Source organism: Panicum virgatum, chromosome 9K (assembly GCF_016808335.1).
Source record: "Panicum virgatum strain AP13 chromosome 9K, P.virgatum_v5, whole genome shotgun sequence".
Taxonomy (NCBI): Eukaryota; Viridiplantae; Streptophyta; class Magnoliopsida; order Poales; family Poaceae; genus Panicum; species Panicum virgatum.
In genome coordinates this window covers 43,966,703-43,982,535 of record NC_053144.1, presented here as the reverse complement: position 1 = coordinate 43,982,535, position 15,833 = coordinate 43,966,703, and the positions used below count along the sequence as shown (strand labels likewise).

Genomic DNA, 15,833 nt, shown 5'->3' with positions numbered 1-15,833 from the left:
TTGTATGCACATGCACTTTTTTTAAAAGGTTAACCGCCCTTAATGGCACATAGTTTGGCTCAAGAAGGCAAATTTCACTCATATTCACGAGATAGTACAACCTTCACTGTTCAAATGGACTCCTAATTGCTCTGTTTTCTTTTTTGTACAAATGGACTGAATGTACAAACACCTGGCCAGTTATTTTAGTTCACAAGAGCAAGATTCAGTTTTTCTTCCCTCCTGCATTGCTGGGCAGCAAAGCAACAATGCTGACCATCTTCTTCTGTTCATGGCCATGATCATGTGACAGTTCCAGCAGGCTGGTCACTGATCGAATGAGGCTGCTCATTGTAGATACTATCACTACCGGATTCACTGGCTTTGCCGAGTGCCGGTTACACTCGGCAAAGGCCAGTTTGCACTCGGCAAACTCTTTGCCGAGTGTTACACTCGGCAAACGCCACTCGGCAAAGCCTCCCACGGCAAAGGGATCTTTGCCAAGTGTCGGATTTCGGGCACTTGGCAAAGCGGCCACGTGGCGCCACTCTGGGCCGGCACTTTGCCGAGTGCCTAACGGCGCACACTCGGCAAACTTTTAATCATAGAGGCGGCGTCGCATAGTTCATCGACGCGCCAAGTCCTTGCATCCAGGTGACCATGCTGTGCAACATAACCGACTGCTCCTCCCTCAGCTTCCGCTCCTGCTCCAAGTTGGCCTCGATCTCCATTCGGCACCTCCTCTCCTCCTCAAACTTTGCCTCCATCTCGGCCTACAAGATTTAAACCTCCATGTTACAATACGAAGCAAAGTTTCATTTTAATCATAGAATGGCAACTAAATCTAAACTAACCTGTCTATGGTGCACGCTGGCCACTGAAGTCTCAGGCCGTGGGCGTATGGGCGGGGTCGAGTCGGTGGTACTTGCCCTAAGCTGCGAGAGACTGGGCGTACTCGCCGTGTCGACCAAGCTGTTGGCGATCAAGTACCGCCCGTGCTTCTTCCCTTGTCCCGCCCTCATGATGGCTTCTCCGGAGAGTGGCGCGGTGGTCGGATCCCAAGTCTCCTCGTGGAGCGCCCTTCCCACCTCTGTGTACGCATTGATGCACGCGTAGATGCTTGGGTTTGTGTAGGCCTCTGGTGGAGCCGCCGGGTTGTAGGCCACATCCGACGTCGCCCTACCCATGTGAGACATGGCGTACGCCGTGAAGTCGTTGCAAGACTGGCCTGGATGAGACTCCGACTGCCAAGAAGTCAACAAGATGATTAGTAAGAATTAAAAATATAGCTTTAGAAAGAATGAAGAAATTAGTGAACTTACCCAAGTATTCTTGTACTCGCCGAGACTAAGCCTCCCTTGATGATGTGCCGGACCCGGCATCATCAAGCGGCGCTCCCGGCATAAGGCGTGCTGGCGGGCCCAATCCTCGCTGATCCACTTGTCCACCATCATAGACCAGCACTCGGCCTTGTTTGCGCACCAGTTCGGAGGCACCTAAACGTAATGAAGTGCATGACATATTGTAATATCAAATACAAGATAAATGAGTAGAGATGGCATTTATTTACCCTTAAGTACTGGTCTCGCGTGAGGAAGATGTCCCTTGTAGCTGGTTTCTTGACACTCCTCTTCTCGAACTCGGCGCAGTACACAATGACGGCCTGGACACGCGCCTCGTAGTGCATGTCTTTCACCAGCTTGTAGCAAGCCTGGTGAGCCAGCTCGTTCGCCCGGGCCTCATAGCCTTCCTCGCACCTGTAGAAATCCTGCATATATACCCACAAGATAATTGCAATCATTATTCCAAAAATTGAAACAGAATGCGATATTTCAACCATTTTAGTGCGAGGATGACTTACCCACAACTCCTCGACCACCCGCCTCGCTTTGGTGGTGAAGTTCCTTCCTTCGCGATCAGTAGCATCCGGGCTGGCCATGTAGTGGTCCCACGTGTATGCCGGCTCCAGCACCCCGGCATGCATCACGAGCCCGGGGAAGTGCAGCCAGCACAAAAGACCCAAGATACCATTGGGCTTCCGTTTGTGCTCACCAAGCTGCACAAAAAACCACCCCCTGCAAGAGTGTTTAAGGTAAAATTTTAGTTAGTATTGCAATTTTAAATATATGTAATGCATAATAAATAAGTACTAACATACTTACTTAGGCTCTAGTGGCCGAATCATCGGGCGTCTCGCTAGAGGTATCGGACGTCGCGGGAGTTGCGACGGTCCACGCAACCACACCACCCGCTCATCTCCTGCCGCCCCCTGTTCGGCCTCCACCTTGTCCTCCTCCTCATCCCCCTCCACGTGCTCCTCCTCCTCCTCGCTCCCCTGGTCCTCCACCCTCTCCTCCTCCTCCTCCTCCTCCTACTCCTCTTCCTCTACAGGAGAAGGGGTCCTCTCCCTCCTCCCCCTCCCCACCTTACCTCCTCCACCACTCCCACTACCTCCTCCTCCACCCCTCCCTCTCCGTCTCCCTTTCCCTCCCCCTCCTCACCACCTTTGCGAACACTACGGCTCCCGGACTCCTCGGGTGCGTCGGACCCACTACCGCCTCCTCCACCACTGCCTCTGTACAAGGAGCTCAGCCATGTCATCTTGTGACCGCCTGTCATCTTTGTTTAGTTACCTGAAATCAAAAGGAGTGAACGAATTAGTCAGGATAAACAATACTTGCAAATAAATGAAAATAAAGAAAATATAACTACAAATTAACATAATATATATTAAATATTGCGAGTCCTACATGTTTTAGAAGTAGTCATCATAATCGGGATTAGCTGGATCGTAATCCTCATCATCACTATCAGCTATGTCAACATAACCAGCAGAATCCGAAGGAGGAATGTCATCTTCACTGTCTCTGCCTAAACGTAGTCGCTCTAGTAATTGTAAGTCCTGAATATTTTGAACCTCATCTCCACCTTCCTCGTCAACTTCCCTTTCATTGTCGACTTCCATTCCAATCTTGTCGGATAAGTCTATCTCAAAACTCCCTTGTAGCCCCTCTTCTTGAAAAAACTCTCTATCATTGTTGTAATCTTCGTTGTTTGGGAGAGGTAGTTTGCCGTGTGGCGATACTTTATACACAACATCCCAACCCCGAAGACGGTGGTCGGTTTGGCACGGGTATGAAAGATAATAAACTTGTATGGCTTGTTGAGCCACAATGTACACATCTTCGCCTTGTAATGTTGAATCCTGTCGAATTTCGACTAGGCCAACACTAGGGGTATGTCTTGTTAATGTTGGATCAAACCAATGGCATTTGAAAATGACTGGAGCGAGCGGTACAGAACCATGAAACTTGAGTTCGTATATTTTTTCAACTCTTCCGTAATACTCGACTCCGTCTTGACCTGGCGTAAAAACGCCAGTATTAGTGGTTCTTCGATTGGGTCGACTCTACTCGTATGTCATTGTGTGGAAGCGATATCCATTCATGTCATAAACGTTAAACGACTTGACCCTATAGCTAAAACCATCGGCAACCTGTCTCAACTCGGCACTCATGGACGAAACAGTTTGGCCCTGCAAGCGTATGCAGGATAGTTTGTCATATAGTTCGAGGACAACGAAATGGAATAGAACTATGAATTCAAGACTACCTTCTGTTGAAACCAATAAATGAAATCGGTTTGTGAATTTCCCTCGCCATTTTTAAGAAGACTCCATTTCCATCGGGGTTGGAGCCCTTGAGCGACCCCAAAATAATTGTTGAAATTCCCTGTATCAAAAATGACAAAGGGGGTTGGATGCTAAGTAGTGGAAACTTGTGAAACGGAAACTCGTGAATTGGGCACAGTGTTGAGTACTTACGCAATATACGGCTCCACCTCGGAAAGGTTGGTCAACACGTATAGTATGATACGGCGCCACTCTTCATGGTTCAAGGTCTTGTACCTCGCATCACTTGCACTTCCAAGTTGTCCTCGGAAGATGCTGAGACTCGATTCATTATCGCCAGCATTGTAACGAGGGGGTAGATTATGCACGCTGGGAAGATTGTCACCATAGTATTTGGTTGTGAAGTTTGACACCTCCTCCAAAATATATGACTCTGCAATAGAAGCTTCAATTTTACATTTATTTTTGCATTTCGTTCGAAGGACCTTCTGACATCTCTCAATTGGATAGCACCAACGGTACTGCACAGGCCCCCCATCCGTGCCTCGTACGGAAGATGTAGAAGCAAATGCTGCATCGGATTGAAGAATGCGGGTGGAAAGATCTTCTCCACCTTACATAACAACACAGGGGCCACTTTTTCCATGTCCGAAATGACGACCCGAGATAACTCCTTAGCACACAGCTGGCGGAAGAAATTGCTCAACTCTGCCAACACTCGCCATATATTATCAGGGAGATAGCCTCGAACCATCACAGGAAGAAGCCGCTCAATCCATATGTGGTAGTCATGACTCTTCAGCCCATTGATTCGCATCGTAGTCAAATTAACTCCCCTCCTCAGATTCATTGCATACCCATATGGAAATTGTAACTTTTGGATCCGCTCTAGTGCTTCCTTTTTTTGGGGCCTCGTTAGGACGAAATCCGCCGGAGTCTTCCTCCATTGTCTCCCTGGTCTCGGAGTCTTCATTTCGTATCTTGGTCTATCGCACAACGTTGCCAGATCCACTCGAGCCTTGACGTGGTCGTCTTATCAGGAATGTCCATGATAGTTCCAAAAAGAGCCTCGCCCAATTCTTTTCAGTGTGCATGGCATCATATTGTGTGGAAGGAGGAGATCATTAATATAGGGAAGCCTCCACAAGCCAGAGACCTGAGTCCAGGAATGTTCTTCGCCATATCCCGCAAAACCACCTGCATCATTGACCTGGAGAGCATCTATCTGAGCATGAAGCATGGCACCCATCAGCATCTGCGGTGCAGATTGTGTAACTACGACACCTTTCGTGAAGTTCTTAATGTCTCTTCTAAATGGATGGTCAGCAGGAAGGAATTGTCGATGTTTGTTAAATGACGAATACTTGCCCCCCTTTCTCAACCAAATGAACTGCAGAGTTGCCTTGCATGTTGGGCATGGAAACTTTCCATGAGTACACCACCCGCAGAAAATGCCATACTCTGGGAGGTCACACATACATTCTGAAGTTTGTCTTTGTCGCTCGGTCGTACGTCCACACCCCCTCCTCCCATGCTTTTGATCAACTCATCGATTAGAGGCTCCATGTAAACACTCATTTTATTCCCGGGGTGTTCAGGAATAATCAACGAAACAAATATGGTTTGTCGTTGAAAGAGAACGCCGGGGGGGGGAGATTCAAGGGAATAACGAACATGGGCCAACATGAGTACGATGCGGCCATCATACCATAAGGATTGAACCCATCGGTTGCCAGCACAACACGTATATTACGAGCTTCTTTAGCTTTCTCATGATGAATCTCATCAAAATGAGTCCATGACTCACCGTCGGAGGGATGCACCATCTTATCTGGGTTGTATCGAACACCTTTTTTGTGCCATGTCATCTGTTTCGCGGTTTCCTCGGTCATTAGAGTCTTTGGATCCTCTGAATGAACGGCAGGTAACGTACGATTTTCACAGGAATCATGAGCTGCCTCTTAGGCTAACCGTCACCAGCATCCACCTCCAGGAATCTTGAGGCTTTGCATTTTGGACAGTAAGTTTCAGCCTTGTGCTCTTTCCTAAATAAGATGCACCCATTAGGACAAGAATGTATCTGCTCATATGGCATCTTCAGTGCACTAAGGATTTTCGTCGCCTGATACATTGTCTTGGGCATAATGTGATCTTCCGAAAGCATGCTCCCAAAAACGGTCAACATACTATCAAAGGCGTCTCGGCTCAGGCCAAACTGGGACTTTAAGGCCATAAGGCGTCCAATGCCGTCCAACTGAGAAACCTTTGTTTGGCCGTGAAGAGGTTTCTGTGCTGCCTCCAACATCTCGTAAAACGCCTTTGTGCTTGCCTCTGGCTCCTCCTCCTGCGGTCCTTCACCAAAATGTGCCTCCTCATAGTCGTCTAACATGTCTCCAATCCCACCAGCAGCATCGCATTCATCGATGTGTTGCTCACAACCTCGTCCCTCATACGGCACGACGGCACGGCGGTGGTGGCGTGGGCCGGGGCGGCACGGCCCTGCGGTGGCGGCGGCGCGGGCCGGGGCGGGAAGGGTCGCGGGGGCCGAGGGGGGAAGGGTCGCGGGGGCCGGGGCGGACGGGGACACCGGGGTGGCACGGCGACACGGCGGTGGCGGCGCGGGCCGTGGTGGCACGGCCCCGCGGCGGCGGGGGCGCGGGCCGGGGCGGGGAGGGTCGCGGGGGCCGGGGCGGACGGGGACATCGGAGCGGCGAGTTTCGCCGGGTCGGGGCGGTGGGGGACGCCGGAGCGGCGGCGCGGGTCGGGTGGGCGGCGGCGCGTGCGTGTGTGTGTGTGGCGGCGTGTGTGTGGGCGGGCTTGTGGTCGGGGATAAGTCCTGGTGAAGCATATTCGCCGAGTGTCAGATCAGCTTTGCCGAGTGGCTCAGATCCGGCACTTGGCAAAGCATACAAAAAAATTAAAATATATCGTTGCCGAGTGCCCCAGATCAGGCACTCGGCAAAGACTATATGAAAAAACAAAAAAAAAAGTTTGCCGAGTGCCTTCCCAGTTGGCACTCGGCAAACTTATGCAGAATTTTACAAAACAAATTATTTTTCACATTCCAATTCATGAAAAATCCATTATTTCAAGTATTATTATTTGAAAATCAAATTAAAACAAGGGACATTTGGTGTTTCATGATTCTTTGTAAAAAAAACTAATATTTCATGTGTTTCTAAGTCCAAATTAAATTGTACCAACTAATCTTTTTGATTAGGTGTATGACAAAAATTTTATGAAGATTATTTAAATAATTTACGAAAATCATTTAACTATTTATGATTCATTATTTCATGTGTTTAAAACAAAGCTTCTTACTAAATACATTGATTTTGAATGAGTGTCATATATATATATATAACAAAATAAAAAAATTAACCCAATTTCACAGGACACATATTTTGTTGTTCTTTGTCTGTAGAAAAAGTATCATATTCAAAATCCAATGTGACTTTCATTTCGAGTACAAATCATGCCGGATAATCCGCATCTCTCCGAAACTTCTTCGGAGATCCTCCGGTATCTAAGCAACGTACGTTATCAGTTGTCCGAAATGCTGTTAACTTTTTTTCACACTATCCTCACATAAAATCATGACATCTCAACAAGTCTCATGATTTTCAGACATTATTTTCTATTTTTTGTTTTTTTTCCGAACGTCCTTGCACAAGCTTGCGATCAAGTTTCATGATAAAGATGTTTCAACTATTCAGTTCTTTCACACATGCGGCATCAGTTTTGATTCCAGATACATGAATATCACTTTTCCTTTCAAAGATTTCGAAATTTCGAACCACTTCTAATTTAAAAATAACTTCAAAAAATATTTCCCGCAAACAAAAAAAATAACAGAATAGAGTAAACCAATGAATGAAAATATCATATGCTACCAGGGATTAAGTTTTCAAATTTGTGTTGATTATAAAAAAATTTGAACGAAAGAAAAATAAAAATACAAACTATTTGCCGAGTGCCAGGAGGATGGCACTCGGCGAAAGAGGCTCTGCCGAGTGCCGAACACAGACACTCGGCGAACTTTACGCTTTGCCGAGTGCCACCTTTGTAGCACTCGGCAAAGGATAACGGCCGTCAGGCACCCTGACGGCCGGCGCACGGCGGGCGCGCGTGCTGGGCACGTGACCTGTCTTTGCCGAGTTCTCGCCTTCCGGCACTCGACAAGGGCTCGGTATGCCGAGTGCCGTTCGTTGCCGACGGCCAGCACTCGGCAAAGTGTGGGCATGCCGTGTGCCACATGTTTGCCGAGTGCCCTAGGTCTGGCACTCGGCTGTAACACCCCGGTGTTAATTTAATGCTAATCTCGTGTTTAATTTCTAATCGTGGCTTAACCGCATCATTAGCGTTAATCGTGTTCGCATAGTAAACATTGTTTTAGCTATGTTTGACCTTGTTTTTTTCTCTCTCGATGATCCGAATCTCAAATCAACTTTCGCCCAAAATGAAAGTTGTAGATCTTCTCTTCCTCTACAACTTCTATTTTGGCCAAATTTCAAATTCCTATATCAAATTTTGAGTTCCAATAGGTCAAAGTCGATTCAAATTGGGTCAAAATCGTGCATTGTTCTTCCCTGTGCCTCCACTGTTCTCGCCCATACCGCGACCGGCGACCGTCGACGCCGGCGAGCTCTTCCACGCGTCGCTCATCCCGGCGATCCTCGTTCTCCGAGCGCCGCCTTATCCTCGCACAGGCACGGGAACCTTCTCCTCCCTTCCATCCGTTCTCCTTCCTCGCGCTCGCGTTGCGCAGAGCTCGAGCTAGACGCCGCCGCTCGTCGCGCCGGCCAAACCTCGCTGCCCCGCTTCGATCCTTTGCACTCCGAGCCGCACAACCTCACCCCGCACCCACTCCGCACCTCCCCGAGCTTGACCGTGCCCTACGCCGGCCGAAATCGAGCCGCCACTGCCGCCCGCCATTGCCGTTCTTCCCCGAGCTCCACCCTCTCCGTCAAGCTCCCTCCTCCGGCCCTCCTCCGCTCAAATTGAGCCCTCGGTGAGCTCCCCCGCGACCTCCTCTCCCTCCACGACCTCTTCCCCGCTCGGTTCCGGCGCTACCGCCGCCGCCGCGCTGCCATTGTCGCGCCGCCACCACAGCGCGCACGCCGCCAGGCCTCCCTGCGTGGGGCCGCGCGCCGTCGTTGCGCACCCCGAGGCCACCCGGCCGTGCTGATGCTTGCGCTGCCCCCATCCGCGGCCGCCTTGCTCCGTCGCAGCCGGAACGGCCGGCCACCACTGCCGCCGCCGCCCATGGTCTGGCGCGCCGCCGCCGCCTCGCTCCACCCCGTGCCGCCCCTGCGCGGGCTGCGGGTGCGTGGGCCCCTGCGTGCCAGCCCCGCCCGCGCTGCCCCGCAGGCCGGCCGGCCCACGGCAGCCACGCGCGTGCCAGGGCGCCGACGGCGTGCGCGGCCGGGGCAGGCAAGCAAAACAGGGGAGGCAGCTGGGCCGGCGCCCACTTACATGTGGGGCCCAGCTGTCAGCCCCTTTTGTTTTATTTTTTTGGTTTCCAATTTCAGTTATTTTATTTCAATTGCAATTTCATAATTGCATAACAATTAAAAGAAAAATGTGAAAAATGCAAAATAAATTTTGTTAGGTTTCTAAAATCGAGATCTTCAGAAGAAAAATACTTGTGCATGGGAATTGTCACTTTTTCCCCTGCTAAAAATTTGGGTTGTGTTAAAGCTAATTTAATTATTATCGGTTGTTTTGTTGCTCTAAAAATTGTGAAATTTATTCAGTAGATTACTCTTTGTATGCGTAGTCCCCTGAAAAATTTCTAGGTGCATGGCCTATGTTCATGATTGTGGATCTAATATTGTTTGTTTTTCCTTCTAGGGCTAAAAGAAATACTTTTCTATATCAATAAATGTTGGTAATTTATTTATGCACTCCTTATCAGTAGTTTTTCATGATAGAAAAGTTGTGCTACTAGATCCTTGCGGCGTGTTAAGTTTTAATCTTTAATTAGTTCTTAGCTTCGGTTTTATTTCCGATTCTTGTTTTCAGTTATTGCTAAGTCCGTGGTTTTATGTTTTTCTTGTGCTCTAGATGGGTGATTAGTCGTCCTAAGTAGTTTAGTAGCTGTTGTGTTGAAGGAAACACTTCAGGCTAAAATATTTTGAAGTCTTGAAACCACTTATCAGCACCCGCACCCTTTCGGTTTTAGCCTTGTTGTTGTGATTACTCAGTTTATTGTTGGTCGGTCTTGATTGTGGCTCATTTTGCATTGTATCGCATTGCATCGCATCTTGAGCACTCATGCGTCGTACTGTGTCCTAACTGTTGCATGGCATTCTTTTTCATACGTGCAGACGCCACGAACGAAGCCGCCTACGAGCTGATCGCCGAGCCGATCCAGGAGCCGCAAGCGGGAGAGCAGCAAGAGGACGCAGTCGAGCCCACTTGCGAAGAAGTTGCTAACCCCGCTGACCTGCAAGGCAAGCCTCGGAGCATAACCCTAATTTAAGTATTCAATGTTTAATTAAGTATTTGTGCATTTACGTTCTAGGAGTTGTATGGAAATCTAGTATGCATGTTCTCCCTAGGTAACCGAGGGTCAATACTAGTATGCAGATGTCGATAGATATGCTCTGCTAAGTAGGATCTCGATAGAAGTCGAGTGATTCCTGTCGCTCGTGAGAATTAAGATCTTGTTACTTGTGGCAATGTCGTTTGAGAATGAATCAATGAGGAAAAAGAAATGGAGACCGGGCGGATATGAGTTGGTTCTGGATATGAAAGGGATGGAAAGAAAACCTCCGCCTGTGTCGATTGAGGACCGTACCGTTGTTGGCCCTGTTGATCGAGGATTGAACAATACTAACGACATGCCGGAAGTAGGAGGTAGTCGAAACCGGTAAGCTGTGTACCGCTTTACAACGATAGTTTGAATTCCGACCTGCTACGCTGGGCGTGGGAGTTGGCGGGTGTTGGATAGGATGCCGCCTTCGGGTTCTCTGGGAGTTCACCAGGAGGGGCCCATCACCTGGGTTTTAGCAGGCGTGGTTCAGATATCGTGGTAATGATGGAAACAGTTGACGCGTGTGGCCCAACGGGGCTTACATGTGTCGTGTTGGTTAGGTCCACCTTGCAAGGTTAAAACGAATCGATTCGCCGTGTCTCGCGGATATGAGAGCCTTGATCACTGCGTCACATCATAGTAAAGGATGTAAACGTGGATGTAATGAAAACGTTTGTTGGTGTTTTGCTAGAGGTTGAGTTGATCCACCATGTGTGCTCTAGATGTTATAGCAAACCTAGTTGGTACTAAAATACTAAACTTGAGCTAAAATATTGAAAGTAAGGATTTACTACTAGTAGTTTTCAGCAAAACCAACTCCAGAGCCAAAAAGCTGTACATGTCTAGTTAATGGGCTAAGTATACCCAGAGTCGGGTAAGCCTTGCTGAGTATTAGAATACTCAAGGTTGTTGTTGTAACCCTTTTGAGCAGGTTGTGTTCCCGCTGACTTCGAGGAGGTCTGCACGTCCTGGATTGGACAGCTGCTTCCTCCTGGGTGGACCGTCGAGTGGGCCCCGTCTTCCCCGTGAAGATCGGGCAGGTTGGCATCACATCGGTGGGCAGGATGTGGAGCTCGCCTTGTATCATCGTCGTGGTTACCGTATTGTAATTCGAACTCGGTTTTTAAACTTCCGCTGTGTTTCAAACTCTGTCATTTGTACTTAAAACTTTTATATAAAACCTGTGTTGTAAATTAATTTGAAAATTTATGTATGCTGGTATCACCTGTGCTCCTCTTCGTACGGGCCTGCTAGTGCAATTGTGATCCTGGAGTACAGTAGTAAATCGGGATTTACCCGACAGCCTGTCAGATTATACCATTTTAAGTGCACGGTAACTTGATTAAGTACTAAGATGATAGTTAGCGCACTTAAGCCGGTTTAATTTGGGCGGTGCTGCTACATCGGCAAACCCGTAGACACTCGGCATTTGTGCGTTTTCCGGTAGTGTATGATGAACTGAATGTTTCACGCGTGAAACTGTCATCTATTTTTTATCTTCCCACAATATCAGGCTTGTCGTGAAAATGTGATGAATTGAGAAGCCATGTTCAGTTCTTCAATCGTTCAGTCTTCAGTTCTTCAGTCGTTCTCACTGGTAAAATGAGATTGGCAGCCTGCCTCATCCTGCCTGATAGAAGAACTGGTAACAGTTTGGAAGAAAAAAAAGAATTCAGGGTAGTAAGACAATCTAAGGGACATGTATTTGAGATGATGTAAGGGAACATATCTAGTGCAAACCACAACTTCATGAAAACCCGTGCAAATCACGGTAAAAAAGTCGTCTAAATTCACCCAAAAAAATCACACATGTAGATGATACAATGATAAACAACCTTGTAAAATATTTTGTCCAAACTCGACTTCGTTTGTGAGATATAAAAAGAACAAATTTCAAGTTTCCTAGCTTGAAATTTATTCTTTTTATATCTCACAGACAAAGTCAAGTTTGGACAAGATATTTTACAAAGTTGTGTACCATCATATCATCTACATGTATGATTTTTTTGTGAATTTAGACGATTTTTTTTTGCTGTGGTTTGCACGGATTTTTACGAAGTTATGGTTTGCACTATATATATGTCCCCATGATGTAAAGCTAAAACATGATCTGAAAAGGGAACGAAACATAGCAACTGAAGACAGATCCAAGTTACAGAGCCAATAATCAGTTCCATGTGGCGATGGGGGCCTTGGCACAGCGATGGGGCGGTGAAATCAACGGCGGCGGCGGCTTGGCAAAGGGGCGGCGGCGGCGGCGCGACGAGGGGGCGGCGGCGGCGAATTGTGCCGAGGGTGCCCCATCGCGATGTAGGGCAGGCAGTCGCACCGGAACGGAGGCGAGGCCTGGGGGAGACGTGGCTGTGCTGGAGCTCGTACCCGAGGGAGGCGGCGCTGGAGGAGCCGCGGCCGTGCTGGAGGTCGTACGTGACGACGGCTGTTGGCGCCTACCAGTGCCACCACCGGGAAAGCAGCGATGACGCCTACAAACGCCAATTTGGGGTGGCAGTATTTCATGGACCACGAATAAATCCGCAAGCGCACGAAATACCGCTGCAGCATTTTACCCGGGAGTATACCGGGGTGTCATTTATATTTCCGCAGGGAAGGCGGTGAGTGAAGAGATATAGACTAGTTGATGAAGTTTATCTAGATTGGATATTCTTATGCATAAGCAGGAGTAAGATATATAACATGTTAGGAGGTAGTGTGACACACAAACAAACTACCCTCTGGATAAATAAATAAAAGAAAAGAAAAGATGCTTTAGGCCGGGAGCAAGGCAGAAGTTAGAGCTCGAATCAACTGTGCTAGGCTAGCTATATCTATGCCATCTTATGGTTAGATCGTCAGAGATTAAACTACACAACAGGGAGACCGCTATCGAAGTAATGGGAGGAGCCCGTATACCCCGGCGGCTTTATGCACCTCCTACCTCCCATACCGAATGTGGAGGATTACTATGGCTCGAACAGGGCTGTCACCACCTGCCGGCTAGCTCTAAAAATAGTGGGTATAGTTGACATCCAGCAACTCTTAGCTAATCTAGACACCATGTCTACACTAGTAAGCGATACTCTAGTGTCCCGCGCGGAGCTCCCACCCTCCGGATGGACATACATCACACTAGAGCAAACATAGGAATACTGGAGTAGTTGATAGAGTTCTAAGGCCGATATATTAACCATTGCAAGCATAGAACGATCATGCAATGCAAGCATTGAACAATAACGCAACTAGATCAAGAAGCATATATCCGATAACTCAAAACATACTTCGAGCAGATATCAGTAACCATAGTCTAACTCTATTACAAACAACCGAATATTACAAGAGAGAGTTAGAGATGAACCCATACCAGAACTCTCGAGCAACTCCGGTGACTCGAAGACTCCTAGATTTCTCCTAAACTCCACTAAGCCTAAAGACTATGCAAGAGATGAGTGTTGTGAGGTGTGTGTGTGTGTTTTCTCATTCTCTACCCCCACTTGTATTTATAGCAGGGAGCCACGGGTGAGAAGCTGTCAATCCTCAGCAAACGGATGTTGTGAGCCAATGAGACGTCGCCACGTAGCAAGCTTAAGGCGGTGGGGCCCATGGGCCGGTCGGCCGACCAGGCTGGTCAGCCGGCCTGCCAGTGGCGCCAACCGCCCCCAACCTCCTCTGGTGGGTTGTCCTGGGCTGTCTTGTCTGGTCCATGTTGGTCCTGGCTTGTGTTGAGTGGATTTGGTGTGGTTATTGGGCTACACTTGGTCCAATTGAGCCTGATATTTTCTGTGATTTTATGTCGGGCCAAAGTGTGCTTGCAACCTGTATATTAGCTCAAAAACACAACTTGCATTTTCTAGAAGGTGAAGTGTGGTTTAGGGACTTTATTGGATAAAAATGCGCGTAAGAAATGCAAACTCACATGATTTTCTGATCAAGTTGACGCCTGGAAATAATCGTTAGTGAGCGTCAACAGCGGCGTGGCTGGAGCTCGAGGCCGGCGGCGCCTAGGGCAGGCAGTCGACACGAAACGGAGGGCCTGCATGGGGGAGACAGAACGGGTGCGGACGAAACGGCGGACGACGCGTCGGTTGGAGGGGGCGATTTGCAATAGTACCAGGCAACGGTGGGGGAGAGGCGGGCGTGAAAATGCAAAATTTCACCACATCTATCCAGTGCCCTTAGATGGAGATCCTATAGCCTCCATTGAAGTTTCCAAAGTTTGCACAAGAGACTTGGTTTTCATAAGATACGGTGCCTAATTAATTAAGCACGTGATTATTGCGGCCTGAAAATAACAACTGAGACCTGACTGTCGAGGACAACCGAGTATGTATATAGCGTTGCGGATTGCAAGTACTTCCTCCGTTCTAAATTATAAGTTATTTTAAGAATTTTGTAGAGTCAAATCATCTCAAAGTTTAACCAAAATTATAGAGAGAAATATAAAAAATTATGACATTAAATAGGTGCACTATAAAAATATAGCTAATAAAGAATCTAATGATACTTAATTGGTATCATAAATATTATTATCTTGTCATATAGATTTGATCAAATTTGAAAAACTTTGACTTTTTAAGATTTTTGAAATGACTTATGATTTGGAACGGAGGGAGTAGTATGGTAGATGCGGAGATGCCTAGATGCGATACATGGCCCCTGATTCAGCTGGTGTGAAGGAATTGGAACCTGCAGGAGGTGCTTGAACCCCGTGCGTAGCAGTCATTCTTCAGATGAGCCAACGACACCACACACTTGTGCGATAGAGATATACATGAGCTATGACTGCGGACTACCGTGCAATTAGCTCCCGGCCTGCTTGCTTATTCTTTTCTTTTCATCTTCTACTAGCATAGATACACGTGGTTTAAAAAATTAAATTAGTTTTTAACTAGATAAGGCATTGAATTATATATTAATTAAATTAATATTTAAATTAAATTCTAAAACATGTACAATGATAGATGTCATTGGTATCTCATAGTTTAGGTTCATACGAAGATGAGGAGGGAAGAGGAAGGGAGAAGGAACGGCAACTGTGGGGTGAGCAAGCCTCTGCTCTGGATTATTGCTGACGAGCAGGTACACGCGGGCAGGTAAGCCAACATCGAATGAAAAAAGAAATCGTTTTATGGCAAAAATACTCTCCGACATGCGATTTTTATATAGGTCTGCACCCTTTTCAACCTCCCTTCGCCCTGACAGATGAGTCCAACCAGGGGCGGATACAGGAGGGGGGCTAGGGGGGCTCAAGCCCCCCTAAGCTCCCCTAATTACACATAAAACACTGTAGCAAGACCTCCAAATCACCATTAAATTTTCACACAAATCAACATCTCTATTGTTTCAGCCCCCCCTTGCCTTCAATCCTGCATCCGCCACTGAGTCCAACGTGATAAAACCAGTAAAAGACCGCTACGCCCTTATCTTTTACAGGATATATAGATGATCTACAAAAAGTAGCAAGCAAATGTCAAGACTTCAGTCAAGCATGCTACGAGATGTGTAGCTAACATATTCCAACTAAAGATCGCATGGCATTATTCATTAACCAACATACCATGAATTCACCATCGATGCAGGGATCAACAGAGCCTTGCAGTTATCCTAGGCACAAAAAATATACTAGGCTCACACGCAGACAGCAAAAAGGATTAAACTCTTAGGCCAATCTCAGTGAGACTGGTTACCTAG

At 47.5% G+C, this 15,833-nt stretch overlaps 1 protein-coding gene across 1 annotated transcript; it reads right to left on the bottom strand.

Annotated features, from left to right (window-relative positions):
* Window positions 1-803: 803 nt before the first annotated feature.
* LOC120648023 lies at window positions 804-1,819 on the bottom strand. The gene is made up of 3 exons (XM_039924806.1): window positions 1,550-1,819; window positions 1,302-1,475; window positions 804-1,223 (listed from the first exon to the last, which is right to left on the bottom strand). Exons 1-3 carry the CDS (start codon window positions 1,817-1,819, stop codon window positions 804-806), a joined length of 864 nt encoding a protein of 287 aa, XP_039780740.1.
* Window positions 1,820-15,833: the final 14,014 nt, after the last annotated feature.